This window comes from Gracilinanus agilis, chromosome 4 (assembly GCF_016433145.1).
Source record: "Gracilinanus agilis isolate LMUSP501 chromosome 4, AgileGrace, whole genome shotgun sequence".
NCBI classification, from domain to species: domain Eukaryota; kingdom Metazoa; phylum Chordata; class Mammalia; order Didelphimorphia; family Didelphidae; genus Gracilinanus; species Gracilinanus agilis.
Window position 1 is genome coordinate 359,141,999 of NC_058133.1, and position 16,368 is coordinate 359,158,366.

At 36.9% G+C, this 16,368-nt stretch overlaps 1 protein-coding gene across 1 annotated transcript in view; it reads left to right on the plus strand.

Moving 5' to 3' along the window:
• The window catches only part of ARMC2 (armadillo repeat containing 2), a 169,756-nt gene that overhangs the window by 98,378 nt on the left and 55,010 nt on the right, over positions 1–16,368 (plus strand). The window contains exons 11-12 of the mRNA XM_044676675.1: positions 3,165–3,310; positions 11,440–11,539. Of these exons, the coding sequence (XP_044532610.1) occupies positions 3,165–3,310; positions 11,440–11,539 (246 nt within the window). The remainder of the gene's footprint in view (positions 1–3,164; positions 3,311–11,439; positions 11,540–16,368) is intronic.

The window sequence follows — 16,368 nt, forward strand, 5'->3', positions numbered from 1 at the left end:
ATCTTGACCTTTCTCTTTTCATTCTTTCCCTCCCCTCCAGTGTTTTGCTTTTAGCCAGTATCCTCCCTTCCCCTCCCTTATATTACTTTGCTTCCCATCACCTCCCTTTTAATTCCCCTCTTACTATAGGGCCTTTTGATCACCCCCCACCAAACTCTCCTTCCTTTGTATTACTCCCCTCCCGACCACCCTATTTCTTATTCCTCTTCAGCTTCTCTATAGGACGAGACATACTTCTGTACCCCATAGAATCTGACTGTTCTTCCCTCTCTGAACCAGTTCCAATGAGAGTAAGGTTTAAGTGTTACTTTTCACCAACCTCTTCCTCCCTTCCATTGTATTGCTCTTCTTCCCCCAACTCCCCCACTTCATGTGATATATTTTATCCTGTTTTACTTCTCTTTTCCCATTTCTCTTAGTGTTATCCTCTTTTTCAGACCTAGTTTTATATTTTTTTGACATATTCTAAATGGCTTACTGCCATACCCTCTAAGTATACTTCTTCTAACTACTATGATAATGACAATTTTTAAGCATTACAGATATCATCTTTCCATATAGAAATATAAGCCATTTGACTTTATTGAAGCCCTTAAATTTTTTCCTTTCTTATTTACATTTTTATGCTTCTATTGAATTTTGTATTTGAGCATTAAATTTTCAGTTCAAGTCTGGTCTTTTCCTTAGGAATGCTTGGAAATCTTCCATTTTATTAAATGACCATTCTTTCCCCTGAAAGAATATAGTCAGTTTTGCTGGATAATTGCTTCTTGGTTGTAAATCCAGTTCCCTTGACTTCTGGAATATCATATTCCAAGTCTTCTGGTCCTTCAATGTGGAGGCTGCCAGATCCTGTGTGATCCTGATAGTAGGGGCTCCATGAAATCTGAATTGTTTCTTTCTATCTGTTTCAAGTATTTTCTTCTTGGCCTGGGGGCTCTTGAAATTGGCTATAATATTCCTAGAAGTTGTCATTTGGGTATTTAGTGCAGGAGGTGATCTGTGGATTCTTTCAATCTCTAGTTTATCCTTTTCTTCAAGAATATCAGGGCAAGGGGGACAGCAGGGTGGCTCAGCGGATTGAGAGCCAGGCCTCGAGATGAGAGGTCCTAGGTTCAAATTTGGCCTCAGACACTTCCTAGCTGGGCAAGTCACTTAACCCCCATTGCCTAGCCCTTACCACTTTTCTACCTTGGAGCCAATACACAGTATTGACTCCAAGACAGAAGGTAAGCGTCTAAATAAGTAAATAAACAAACATAAACAAATAAATAAATAAATAATTGAGAGAATGTTGGGGCAATTTTCTTGGATAATTTCCTGTAGTATGATGTTGAAGCTTTTTTTTTTTTGGTCTTGACTTTCCAATAGTCTAGTAATTCTTAAATTGTCTCTAATGGATTTTTCAGTGAGGTATTTCATATTTTCTTCTACTTTTTCATTCTTTTGATTTTGTTTTATTGTTTCTTGATATCTTATGAATTCATTAGCTTCCATTAGGTTCTAATTGCCTAATTCTAATTTTTAAAGACTGAATTTCTTCCATGACCTTTTGATCCTCCTTTTCCCATTTGTTCCACTCTTCTTTTCAAGTTATTCTTTTTATCCTTTGACTTTTTTGCCTCATTTTTCCAGTTGATCAATTCTGGCTTTTAAAAAAGTATTTTCTTATTTTAATTCAGGTGCCTCTTTTTCCAGATGACTTATTTTTCTTTTTAAGCTATTGTTTTCCCTTTCCAATTTTTCTTCAACCTGCGTCATTTAATTTTTTAATTTCTTTTTTGAGCTCTTCCAGAGCCTGAGTTCAATTCCCTGGATTTTTTGAGGTTTTGCTTGAAATTCCTTAGATCCTGTCAACCTCTGTTGGTTCTGTTCTTTGGTCTTTATCCTTGTAGAAGCTTTCAATTATTTTTACTCATTTTCCCCCCTCCTGTGGACTATAAACTCCTTCTGTTTGTTTACTAGAATAGAGTGTTTGAGGTGCTCTGGCCTGAAGGGAATCTTCAGTCTTTTCTCTCTTCTACTGGCATACTGGATTAGACTGGTTGAGGTGGACTACCATGCTAATCTGCTCTGAGGCCAAATCTTCACTGTAGCCTGCTGCCATGGAGGGCACCCAACCAGATAGCCCCCCCCTCGAGTTCCTCCCTGCTAGTTCCTGTCAGAGCCTTGGACCTCATGGTTGCAGCCTCCACCTGGGAATCCTACAGTTAGCTGGTGTCTCAGTGCAATAGGTGGGGGAGAGGTGTTGGGTCTCTCCCTGATACTGTGGAAATTGACTAACACTTTCTCTCTCTCTCTCTCTCTCTCCCTCCCTCCCTACCTACTTTTCAAGTTGTGTTCAGCAGGAGAGTTCTGTGGCTCAGTGTTGTTGTTGGGTTTGAATTTTGGTCTTCTTTTGAAGTACTTTTTCAAGATTGGTATAGGAGTATGGTCAGAGGTTTTGGCTTTTGATGTTCCTAAGCCACCATATTGACTCTGTTCCTCCTATTTTTTTTTTTTATAGAGAGCTTTATTGTTAAATATTTACTTGCATGTCATTGCTTGATTTCTCTTCCATCTCTGAGTCTATGATGGTCCTCTAAAGATCAAATTTGATTTAGCAATAAGGCTTTTGTGAACCTAGCAGCCCAGTACTTATGTTACAAGAGAATTAAGCCAAGTCTCAAATATTAATATCCAAAGCCATTATTTCATTGCTTGCTTCTATATATATAAATGTGAGGCTTCTCAACTCTGTAAGTTTATGTCATTTGATGTATCCAATTCTATTGTGACTATTCATAAGCTATGCTAGGCAATGATTTGTCTAGTTCTTTCATTTATATACAAATACAGCATGTTTTGCTAATCTTAGAGATTTTTTCCTTTGGGTTGTGAATGCTTCAATCCATCTTCATTTACTATTTCCATTTCTCATATTTTCTGTCATAAGAGAGCAACTTAACATTGAAAACCTAACACCATTTATTCTCTTTGAGATGTAACTCTTAGTTAATCCCCATGTTATTTAGAGAGAGATGTACTGGCAGATAGCTGTATGTAAGAGATTAATTTGAACTTCATGGAATTGTGAGATGCCTTATGATGGCATTGTAGAGTATTTATCTACTTTTTAAAATTACCCACAATTTATTTTTTTATTTTATATTTTTTCCTCATAGATGACTGCCACCATGAGAAATTTGGTTGATTTACCCATGGCAAGGTGTAAATTATTGAACAACAATGCCCTCCCGGTGCTCTGTGGAGTGATGGAGCAGTATGAAAATGATAAGGATGTCTGCACCAATGTTGCTAGAATATTAAGGTATGTAGAATTAGAGGGGAAAACTACTATGTACAAGTATTAATCTTAGGATATTATGGTACTTTAGATTTTTACATTTCTAAAACAGAAAAAATTTTAAATTATTTATATGATACTACCTTCCAGTAATGCAGTGATTTCCTAACAATTTATTTTATTGGCACCCAGACTAATAATAAGTAGTATTCATTTTGCAGATGGTAGTTTGAGTTCATAAAATATTTTTCTGAGTATCTCAGCACATTCTATAAATATGTTAAAAGTTTCTCTCTGAGGGTGATCTAATTAATCCCATTTTATAGAGGAGACATAGAATTATAGGAAGTTTAAATGACTTTTCCAAAATTGGAAGCAGTACCAGGCCTAAAGCATAAACCTTTTCAAGACCCAATTCTGTGTTTTTTCTCCTAAACTTTATGCTTTATCCCTTTATACAATATGTGCTTTAAAGAAATCCTATTATTTATCTCAATGTATCTTCCCTAATGTTATGAATATCTTTCATAATGTGAGTTTCAAGGGAAGTGTCTCAATGGATTGAGAGCCAAGGCCTAGGGATAGGCGATCCTGGGTTCAAATCTAGCCTCAGACATTTCCTAGCTATGTGACCCTGGGCAAGTCACTTAACCACCATTGCCTAGCCCTTTCCACTCTTCTGCCTTGGAACCAAAACACAGAGTTGTCCTAAGATGGAAGATAAAGGCTTAAAAAAAATGTGACTCTGGAAATGAAGTTTTTCTAGACATGCAGGTTTTTAAACATGTCCGTAAATGTTGGCTGTCTCAAATCTTGCCTCTTTTAATTCTCAAAAATCTCAGTGGAGCTGGGTTGCATTTATAATACTCTCATCATTCTTGGTACATATTCCTAATGTTATTTTAAGGAAACTTGCATCAAACCAATGACCAAATTCCTGTAGCACACATACATTCTTTTATTGTTTTAGGTGGTAACTAGATTTGAGCCATTGTGGGAAACACTAGAATGAAAAATTTTTTAAAGTAAAACTATGGGAAAAGGGATCCAACAGACATTCAGGAGAACACCAATATTCTTTGGGTCTATTTCCTGAGAAATATTTCAAAGATAACATCCAAAATCCCAAGATGGTTAAGGCCACTTGAGAAAGAACTTAATACATGTTTACATACTTTTTTTGGGGGTGGGGTTAAAATCAGAGAAAAGGATAGAGAGTCAGGCCAAGAGTCTAGAGGACCTTGGTTCACATCTGGCCTCAGATACTTCCTAGCTATGTGACCCTGGCCAAGTCACTTAAACTCATTTGCCTATTCCTTACCACTCTTCTGCTTTGGATCTCCAATTGCCCAGCCCTCACCATTCTTCTGTCTTTTAAACCAATACAGAGTTCATTCTAGGATGGAAGATGAAGGTAAAAAATAAAATAAAATCTGAGAAATAATTCTGGCAAAATGAGTAAGGAGATCTGAAAAAAGCATGTATAATAAGCAAAATTAAATGGTTCCATTTAACATAACCTTAAATCTAGTAACAACTGATTTTCATGATTTCATGGAATTTTCATGATTTCATGTTGAGTAGGCATGGTTCTTGTGCTGGGACTATAAATGACCTAGTCAAAATGTTTTCTGACAGAAGTCCCAAAGCTATATTAAATCTGACTTCTTGCTGCATTTTGCATGCTGCAAAAGATACACAACAAATGGAAGAAAACACTTAAATGGTGTGAAAGCTATGATTCAGATCCATTGTCCATTTAGTCTGACCTCAACAGTGGTTCTGTAGGAGGATATAGTTGTTGTCTTCCAAAATATTATCTTTACAGATTATAAGATCTATTTTCAAAACTTCTCATTTCTCTTAAATGTTCAAAATATGGATCTACTAATTTAGCTACACCTTTCCTGAAATCCTGTAGAATTTGGCTTGGACAGCTTCTTGGGGAATAAGGTCTATGTGTATATCACATCATGCTGGTAACTTTTGGAAGGTTTCATATTAATACTGACTTTGCAGTCTTTTAAACTATGGCAGGTTTAAAACTATACTTTAAAAACTATTATTACAATGGGGCATCTAGGTGGTTCAGTGGATAGAGAGCCAGACCTGGAGATGAGAGGACCTGGGTTCAAACTAACCTCAGACATTTCCTGGCTGGTGGCCCTGGGTAAATCACTTAACTCCAGTTGCCTTACCCTTACCCCTCTTCTGCGTTAGAACCAGTAGTTAATATTGCTTCTAAGACAGAGGGTAAGGATTTAAAAAATAAATACATTCTTACCATGTTATTATTGGAGAGCTTGCCTTACAGAGTAGTGCATGCTCTTCTTAGTTATAGAGAATGCCTTAAAATATTTTAGGTAACTTCTTTAAGAAATTTTCTGGAGAGAAGGTGCTCTTATGTGCTAGTACTCCTAACTAAAGCATTTTTAAAATTTAAACATTTATTAATATTCATTTTTAACATGGTTACATGATTCATGCTCCTACTTTCCCCTTCACCCCCCGTACTCCCCCCCCCCCCACACGGCCAACGCACATTTCCACTGGTTTTATCATGTGTCATTGATCAAGACCTATTTCCAAATTGTTGATAGTTGCATTGGTGTGGTAGTTTCGAGTCTACATCCCCAATCATGTCCACCCCAACCCATGCGTTCAAGCAGTTGTTTTTCTTATATGTTTCCTCTCCTGCAGTCCTTCCTCTGAATGTGGGTAGCATCTTTACCATAAATCCCTCAGAATTGTCCTGGGTCATTGCATTGCTGCTGGTACAGAAGTCCATTACATTCTATTTTACCATAGTATATCAGTCTCTGTGTACAGTCTTCTTCTGGCTCTGCTCCTTTCACTCTGCATCAGTTCCTGGAGGTCTTTCCAGTTCACCTGGAACTCCTCCAGTTTATTATTCCTTTTAGCACAGTAGTATTCCATCACCAGCATATACCATAATTTGTTTAGCCATTCCCCAATTGAAGGGCATATCCTCCTTTTCCAGTTTTTTGCCACCACAAAAAGCACAGCTATAAATATTTTTGTACAAGTCTGTTTATTTATGATCTCTTTGGGGTACAAACCCAACAATGGTATGGCTGGATCAAAGGGCAGGCATTCTTTTATAGCCCCTTGAGCATGGTTCCAAGTTGCCAGCCAGAATGGTTGGATCAGTTCACAACTCCACCAGCAATGCATTAATGTCCTAATTTTGCCACAACCCCTCCAGCATTCATTACTCTCCCCTTCTTTCCTAACTAAAGCATTTTGTAGTTCTTTCAGTTTTAAATTTTATTATATCTGAAAGGTTCTCCTTTATGAGTCAGAACTCTAATATCATCTTCCTTGAAAGTTAATTTCAGATCACTTAAAGTTATACATTAGGTTCTATTACCTGACATTGAAATAATGCTATATTCTTAAAGTATTTCCTAGATTCATACAGACAATTTATTTTTCTCAAAATCTTAGTGAATCTGTAAATTTGGAACTATTACACATTTTTTCCTAATCTTTTAAAATTGTGGTTTCCATTCAGTCATGAATGTGCTCATTGCTTTTGTAGAATTAGAAGACCCAGAAAGTAGATGATGTTAAGAAATATTTTTAAAATCATTCTTTTAAAGTGTTTTATATGTGTAACTGCCATTGTACACATTTTTTTGTCACTGGGACCAGTATTGCAACAGGAAAATAAATTAGCCAATTTCATTATACAGTATCTTTCTCAATCCTTTGTATGAAGTAGACACCTTGGCAGTTGCTGAATGAATGAGTGAGTGAATGGGAGGAGAGTTAGTAGAGATGACTCTCCAGTGGCACATCTACAATCTTTAAATGATTTTTCTTAACCACACTAAAATATGGATGTTCTAGAGCAGTGGTTCCCAAACTTTTTTGGCCTACTGCCCCCTTTCCAGAAAAAATATTACTTAGCCCCCTGGAAATTAATTTTTTTTAAATTTTATTTAAATTAATAGGAAAGATAAATGCACCTGTGGCCATCAATGCTCTTCTGGATTGCTGCAGCACCCACCAGAGGGTGGTAGTGCCCACTTTGGGAATCACTGTTCTAGAGGTTCTGTAAATTCACAGTCCTTCAGAGAGAATGATGACACCTTAGAGTTTATGAACTAGAATGCTGTTGTCCCTAACCTCAAGACTGCTTATCTTGGATTGAATTAAGTCATTCTAAGACAAACAGTTATTTTTGTCCTTAAACTTGTTACACTCTGGTTCACACTTGTCCTAGGGCAAGGGAAAGAGTTAAATATTTGTGTTTCATAGTTTTTCTTTTTCACTTGCATGATGAGTGATAATATCTACAGGGTACTTAATAATATTTCAAATTTATCTACTTTTCATATTTTCACAATATTGTCCTCAAAACAACTATGTAAAGTAGATGTACATTTGATGCATTGATAGACATTATTAAGTACCTGCTCTGTGCCAAGCAGTGTGCTAAGTGCTGGGAATACAAAAAAAAAGAGAAAAAAAGACAGCCTTTACTTTCAAGGAGCTTACAATCTAATGGAAAATTTCCAGAAATTCAATTACTTACTTAGTGAAGCACAGCTTTTGAGGGCAGAGCTACATTCCAAATCCATATCTTCTGATTCCTAGTATATTTCTTCCACCCACCCCATTACACAGTAGTATTGTATAGCACTGAAGGCTTTGGAACTACTCTCCCAAAACACCACTCTGACTATGTCCCCCAGAGGCTGACTATTCCATCTCCCCTCAGGTCTAGAAATTCCCCTGAGAGGCTTTGAGCTCTCTTTTCTAATGCTATAACTCATGAGCCCCCACCAATTTACTTCTCCCCATGATTATCAGTACATATCAATTACAGAGCCTAACTTAATTAGCTTTTTGAAATAACTATGATAGTGCAACTGTTCTGGGGTTGCTAATAGATTGATATTGGGAAAGCCAAAATCCTTTAAACCCTTTAAGCTCCCAGAGTCTTTTTCTAGCCATAGGTGGGGAGGAGGGAGAGGATACCAAAATTAAGGTTCAGATTGAGGCCAAAATCTGATTCTTCCCTTCACTGACTTCTCATACCCCAGTGATACCTTCTTAAGGGCTTGACTAGAATATGTCTCTCTTCTTTATGGTCAGGAATTTAAATTTTGACTTCTAAATTGGCTTGCCTTTTTATATAAAACCTATAGGGCATGGTCACATCTTCTCTGCCAATCTCAATATACTTCCTCTTCATTCTTACTGTTTATTTCCCAGTCTTTGAAGGATTTCAAGATTGATCAAGGATTTATAGTACCTAGTGTAAAGTCTTTGATTGATTAAATAGAGGTGTCTAGGCCATGTTTGGAGACTGCTAGATGATTCAGTGTATTTGAGTGCTGGGCCTGGAGCCAGGAAGACTAATCTTCCTGAGTTCAAATTTTTGAGCAAGTCACACCTTTTTGCCTCAGTTTCCTCACCTGTAAAATTAGCTGGAGAAGGAAATGGCAAACCACACCAGTGTTTTTGCCAAGAAAACCTTAAATGAGGTCACCAAGTGTTAGACATGCCTGAAAATTACTGAACAACAACAACAACAAAAAGGACCAGTTTGTACTTCTGATTTATTCATTGACTCAGTGGCAGTGTGCTTGCTTAATAAAGGTATCAGGGCTAAATGGAGTATGATTAATTGCCTAAAATATACCCCCAGCCATATATTTGTGTTTATCAACAGGCACTTGGAGAAAGCAAGATATGCCACAATAAATGGAAATTTGCATAGTCTTCTTTAAATATTTGAAAATTGGCATGGTTCAGTGACATATAATTGCTAACATCTCACGCTCAAAGTAAAGATTGGTTGAATGAATCACCCCCATTTGGGAAGTCTGATTCTGAATATGTATGATGCTATAGTGTTCTTTCTCTGCTACTTGTGATTAGATTAGCAGGTGGGACTTGCATTCATGTATGTTCAAACTCATTGTAAAAAAAGGATTCCCATTAAATTTAAGATTCTTTTAGTTTCTTTGTGTACCTAAAGGCCCTGTGCCTATTGCAGATTAATTATGAAGATTGGTTTGGGTTATGATGTTATGCAAGTCTACATAGCACTTTAAGGTTTACAAAGCACTTTCTTTTACAACAACCCTATAAATCAAGTATCACCTTTTTTTACAGAGGTAAAAATGACATCTTAAAAAGGTCAAGCACCTTAGTCATATTCACTCAACTAGTACCAGATTTTCTGCCTCTAGGACCAGTCCTTTTCCCTCTCTGTCCTATGTTGTTCCATATCTACTAAATCTCATTTTTAAAAAAGTACTGCTTTTCGACAGAATCAATATAATTTTATAAGTTTCTTATCCTTCTCAAGATTTTGAGAAGCTCAAAAACATTCCCTCACTTAGGGAGCTAACCAGATGATTCCATTGACTTTGATTTGGATATTTTGTAGACAGTGGAGCTCAGCATCCTTCGACTTCAAATCCCAGATCATTTGAACATGTATTTGCTCAATGTCTCCTATGTGCAAAGTATGGTGCCTAGGCATTTTGGATATAGAGGTAAAAAGGAAATACTCTGGCCTCAAGGAACTTCCATTCTACTTGGGACTCAGTTCTCAAGTTGACAAAATTTCGAACACTGATTTGGAAACTAAAGTATCATAGAAGGCTACTAATTGGCCCAGTGCAACACAGCTGCATCAGACACTCCCTGAAGATGTGGCAGGAGTGTGAGGACCGACCTGGCTCTTGAAGTCATATCACAGATATTGTTATTTCCCTTTATCCACATGAATGCAACTCATAAATAATATAGTTGTATACTGCCTTCTTCTATAGCCCTAAAAACACTATGGATAGGGGGCGGCAGGTAGGTGGTTCAAAAGATAGAGCCAGGCAAACTCACTTGACCCTCATTGCCTAGCCCATACTGTTCTTCTGCCTTGTTAGAACTAATACTTAGTATTGATTCTAAGACAGAAGGTAAGGGTTTGGGGTGGGGGGAGAGAAAGGTCATGGACACAAATAGTTTGAGTCCTCTTTTGTAGACAGAAGGTAGAATATATTGTAATAAAATATTGGATTATTCATCAAAAGGCTGAAAAATGTTAAGCTAATGTTCAAATACATCCCAACTTATGGAAATCCAATTTTTCAAAGATGTTTACTTTCAGATTGTTATTTTTCTTCCCCACATTCTGCCACTGTCCTCACTGTTTCAGGGTGGGAGCTGGAGCTGCTATTGCCTTAGGAATCCCTCCCTCCTCTTCCTTCTGGTCAATATCACAATACTGTCTTACTGGCAAAGTGGAATTTTCTATCATTAAAAATATGTGCATTTACAAAAAATATTAGAGAGTTCCCCCTTTGCACCCACTACCTGTTATGTCCTAGGCAGCTACCTGTCTTGCCTATTCTTAGATCTGTTGTCTGCTTCAGATGGCCAGGTTTTCTCCAAAGTTTTGGGTTCACTGCAAAAATATTGTGGGTAGGGGCAGCTGGGTAGCTCAGTGGAGTGAGAGTCAGGCTTAGAGACAGGAGGTCCTAGGTTCAAACCCGGTCTCAGCCACTTCCCAGCTGTGTGACCCTGGGCAAGTCACTTGACCCCCATTTGCCCACCCTTACCAATCTTCCACCTATGAGACAATACACCGAAGTACAAGGGTTTAAAAAAAAATATTGTGGGTATATACCTTAGAAACAATAAAGAAAAATTTCCTTAATTCCTGTTTGAGTGTTTATGGGATAAAACTTTTTATGAATCATATCTCCTTATCTTTGGCCAAAAACAATCCAAATTAAAAGCTTCTTTTGTCTTGATTAATTTTTTGGAAAGGAGGTATTAAGTCGGTATTTTTATTGTGATACATTAAAGTAAAATTACATTAAAAATGTAGCTATTTGATTTATCATAAATATCCATTTTACTTGACAAATACGGGTATAAATTGATTTCATAGTTGTCTTTTAGATAATAGTCTTTAAAAGTTTCCATTTAGCATTGTGTGGGGTATGTGCTTCAGAATATTACATGTTGGGGCTAGACTAGATGATGTTTTAACTCTATAAATGAATCTATTAGAATCTAGGTCTCTCAGTGAACAGATCATAAATTTGAGTTTCATAAGAAAAATAATTTAAAAAAAATTTTTATTTTCCCATTTGATGTGTATGCAGCAAACTTTCTTCCTATCATGACTGCTGTGCAGCCTTGGCTGACTATTCCAGATGTTATGCCTTATTTTTGAGCCTGATAAACCAGTATGAGAAGAAGCAGGTTAGTTTGTTATTTCTGACTTTTCTGTATTGAATTCCCTGATGTATCTTTGTATTGGTGTAAATTTTTAAGCTCATAGGAATGATCTGGTTTTGCAAACATGCAAGAAAATGTTAAATGGATAAGAGTAGTTTTAAGAAAAATTTTGGTTCAGTGGGAGAGAATCAGTCCAATGATAGACATGGTAACATCGTTCTGGTAAGTTTTCCTTGAATTAAAATCTCATTACTTAATAAGATGGTTTAAGATTTTCCCTTACAAGTTGAAAGTCATAGATACATGCATGATGACCCAAAAATGTGGGAGCATTTGTTTGTCTTGCCAATAGGGTAAATATAACTAAACTCATGAAAATGCAGAAATTATTTTTACTCACCATAATAAAAGAAAAAGCATTAGTATTTATCATGTACATTTAGTTAGAAATAGACTTACTACCCTAAAGGGATGAGTTCAACATTAAAATTACACTTTTTCCTGTCTGATTTATATGTATGATGGTGAAATGCTAAAAATGTTTGCAAATATTTAAGAGGTATGTTGCTGTTTAATAGTCACAAATAGAAATTTTTTTTTACTATACTTAAAAACATATTGTACAAATGTAACCCCATAATTTTGTTTCTGGGGTGATCAGTTTTCAAGCACTCTTCCATCTTTGAGCAACCAGTCAGTCTCCTCTTTGATATTTATTGCAGTTAACATTAATTTACCATTATTCTTGGTGACACTTGAGCTATTCACTGATGTAGCTTTAATGGCTGAAAGCTTCTTATAGAGAAGAACTTGTTTAAAAAGATGAAGAGTGAATATGTTTAATAAACTTTCAAATCCCCACAGTCCCTTTTGTTCACTCAGAGGATCAGTTTAAATATTTATGGCCTGGTTTTATTCAAATAAACAATGGGGACACAAGACAAGATTATTTACTTCCTTTTCAAGATTTGTTGGGGGAGGAGGGAGATATTCATTAATTTTAATTTTTCGTTGTGTTTCATGTCATGGGATTTTGATCAAAGGTATTATAGCAGAGATTTAACTTCATATGATTTTCCCTGGGATTTGTGAATGTTTCAAAACAAAAGTTATTTGTTTTATTACTTGTTTGATTTGTTTCAAAACAAAACTTAATTGTATCGTTGACCTGTGATTATAAATAATATTGTAACTATAGATTTTAAAAAAAAGAAATACAAACCAACCAAATTGCAAACCTATCTCTTATGAACTGTTAAACCAAACTATTACTTTATACCTTTAATGAAAAAACTTTGCAGGTTCTCTTACACTTGCAAATAGTGACAGGCATTTAAAATATAAAAATTATCTTATTAATTTGTCAATATGAGGCATTTGAGATTCAAAAGACTTCTGGAGACATGGTTTTCTGGACAGGTATAGCTAGTTCAATTAACACTACAATGGTTATCTTTTTTTTTTTTAACCCTTACTTTGACTTAGTAACAACTCTTAAGATAGAAGGGCTTCAAGGCCTAGGCAAATGGGGTTAAGAGACTTGCTCGGGGTGTCTGAGGCCAGATTTGAAACCCAGGTCTTCCTGACTCCAGGCTTAGCATTCTATCTACTATGCTACTTAGCTGCCCCTCCAACTGCTTTTCTTAACAAGCAAGAAAGAGATTTACTGTTAAGTCTAATGACTTAACCAGAAATTAAGGATAATCAATTAGTCATACTTTTGCCTTTAAGAACAAATCAGAGGCTTAGTTAGATGGCTCAGTGGATAAAGAACTATACCTAGAGACAAGAGGTCCTGGCTAAAGATTTAGTCTCAGACACATCTTAGCTTTATGACGCCCAGCCCTTACCACTCTTCTGCCTCAGAGCCGATACTTGGTATTGATTCCAAGATTCCAAGAAAGAAGGTAAGGGTTAGGGTTAGGGTTATTAAAAGTTTTTAAAAAAATAAATCAGAGACTTAAATTTTCTGAGCCATCTGAGAAGTTCTGTTAGAATCCTTCATTGTGATTTTAATAGAAAATGGTGGATCAGTGAATAGAGCTTTGGACCTATGAATCAGGAAGGCTTAGGTCAAATCCTGCCTTAGACACTCATTAACTATGTGACTTAACTTCTCTCTTTCCTCATCTGTATAATGGAGATGATAATAATGGTACATACCTCTCAAGGTGGTTATGAGATAATATTTGTAAAGTACTTTATAGACTTAAAGCACTATATAAGTGCTGGCTATTAGTATGGTTCTAATACTCTTGTCCTTGATTTCACTGATGTGAGTTCTTCCCACTGTACTATTTCTGTACAATCTCATCCTGTGCATTTTTTAAGAATCAATATTCAGGGGCAGCTGGGTAGCTCAGTGGAGTGAGTCAGGCCTAGAGACAGGAGGTCCTAGGTTCAAACCCGACCTCAGCCACTTCCCAGCTGTGTGACCCTGGGCAAGTCACTTGACCCCCATTGCCCACCCTTACCAATCTTCCACCTATGAGACAATACACCGAAGTACAAGGGTTTAAAAAAAAAAAAAAAAAGAATCAATATTCCTCCTTAAATCTCAGTAGACTTTCTAACTCTTGTGCTTGTTGACTTTTTCTAGGCCTTTTACAATTTTGTGAATAGCATTGTAACATTTAGACTATCCGTCTATTATTATTTCTTCTCACTGTACAACTGGCCAGCTTCTACACCTACCTCTCTGGGTCCTTATGTCTTTTATTCCACTTCTTGTACCATTGCTAATTTCTCATATTATCCAGAATGATTCTTTTGATTGCCCTTTAGATACCCTGATTTTGAGTACTCAGAGCCTGTGTTATTTCATGATTTTCAGCCATATAGCACCATTGAAAGTCTTTCTGTTGAGGTAGCTAGGGGGATATTTGTATTGATTCCAAGAGAGAAGGTAAGAGTTTTTAAAAAAAAAAAAAAGAAAGAAAAAATGGACTTTTGTTTCATGGAGAAGCTTAGGATCACTGAACAAAACATTCTTCAATGCTATCTACTCTGTCCTTTTCCTCCTTTTGAATTCTAGATTCAGCTCATTGTCCATCTGTAATTCCTAATTCAGTGGGCTGCCCTTCTTGTTGCATGTGATTCTCTGGGCAATATGCATTCATCATCCTCTTGGTTTTTCTGATGTTGATTACTAGGTTTACCTTTTTTGAGTGGCTGTGGATCTCAATAGATTCTATAATATTCTTGGGTTTGATTTTTTTTTCTTAAAATCACACAGTTGACTTGAAAATGTAGACAATACAAGATCCCATGGTGTTTATTGTTTGTTGACCATTTCTAAACCTTATCTTCTATCTTAGAATCAATACTGGGTACTAGTTACAAAACAGAAGAACAGTAATGGCTAGGCAAGTAAGGTTAAGTGACTTGCCCACACAGCTGGGAAATGTCTGAGGCCAGATTTGAATCTATGACCTCCCATCTTTAGGCCTGGCTCTCAATCCACTGAGCCACTTATTAACTGCCCCCTTATTTGCTGACTATTAAAAAGGATTTAATTTGATAGAACCGATTTACTCCCTTAAAGTTTTTTCTTCAACAAGATGCATTACAGAATCTTATTTATATAGAAAAAAAATTTAACCCTTCCCTTCTGTCTTAGAATTGATACTCAATATTGGTTCCAAGGAAGAAGAACAGTAAGGGTTAGACAATTGGAGTTATGACTTGCCCAGGGTCACACAGCTTTATCTGAGGCCACATTTGAACTCCCCATTTTCAGTCCTGGCTCTTTGTTCACTGAGCTACTTAGTATTATAATAAAAGACACTACTTGATACTCCTCTCCCTACTAGATGAAGATGTAGGTAAATGGAGTATAGAGAGAGGATAGGATGGCACCTCTCTCCTTTATAACAGTTGCCCAGGCAGGATCCTTTAGGTCAATGGATGGCTTCCCTTCAGGACCCACCTGGGATTAATTGATATTATTTAATGGGCTCTTTAGCTGGGTAACGTTGGAATCTGACTGCGTTTCTCCCTTCCCAAAGAAGCTTTGAATAACCACTTCAGGAAGGTACTTTAAACTTTGGTTGTATTTAACAAAGGAGGATAATGGGTTTGGATGGAGGTATTGGGAGACCCTAATTTAAAATGATACTAATGAATCTCTAAACTGTAGGCAAGAGAATGAATTAAGATGATTAGCTTCTCTCTGGTACAGCCTGGCCAGAGCCACACCAGAGCAGGCAAACTGCTGTGTAATCTTTCAGCTTCTACTTCACTAGATAAGCCTAACCAGTTGAGATATCCACCCTTCCACCCTCTTCTTCTTCTTCTCCTGCCCACTTCCTGGATCCCTCCTGGGCCCTGGGACACCTAGATGACTAAGATGATTGACTTCCTAATATCTAGGGGCAGAAGAATCAGAAATGGTGGTCTGGGTACAGGTTGTTGATGGTACAGGAACAAATAGGAGGAGCTTGCAGGGTTGAGTTTGCAAGTCTCAATCCCACAAAGACCAGAATCCACTGATCTCCAGTCTCAGGGACAAGAACCAAGAACCTCTGGCAGGGCTATCAGGGTGTTTTTATACCCACCCCCTGGGCCAACTGCCCTCTCCTGTCCGCATGCCTCTCTGGGAACATTCTGACATCCAACTGATCCACCTGTCAATCACAGTGTGAACTCCTAGCTCCCAGAGATTCAATATAACACTAGTTGCCCGTGTGAGAGAAAAAGTAATAGGACTAATGTTGTTTGAAGATTTTTTCAGTTACTAATATCAAGTAATTCATAAAACAGACGAATGGTCCTCTATGTGTTTATCCCAGCATGTAAGATATTGAGTACAACATCCAGAGAAAAGAGAAAGTGTAGAAAATGAAGTTCTCTAA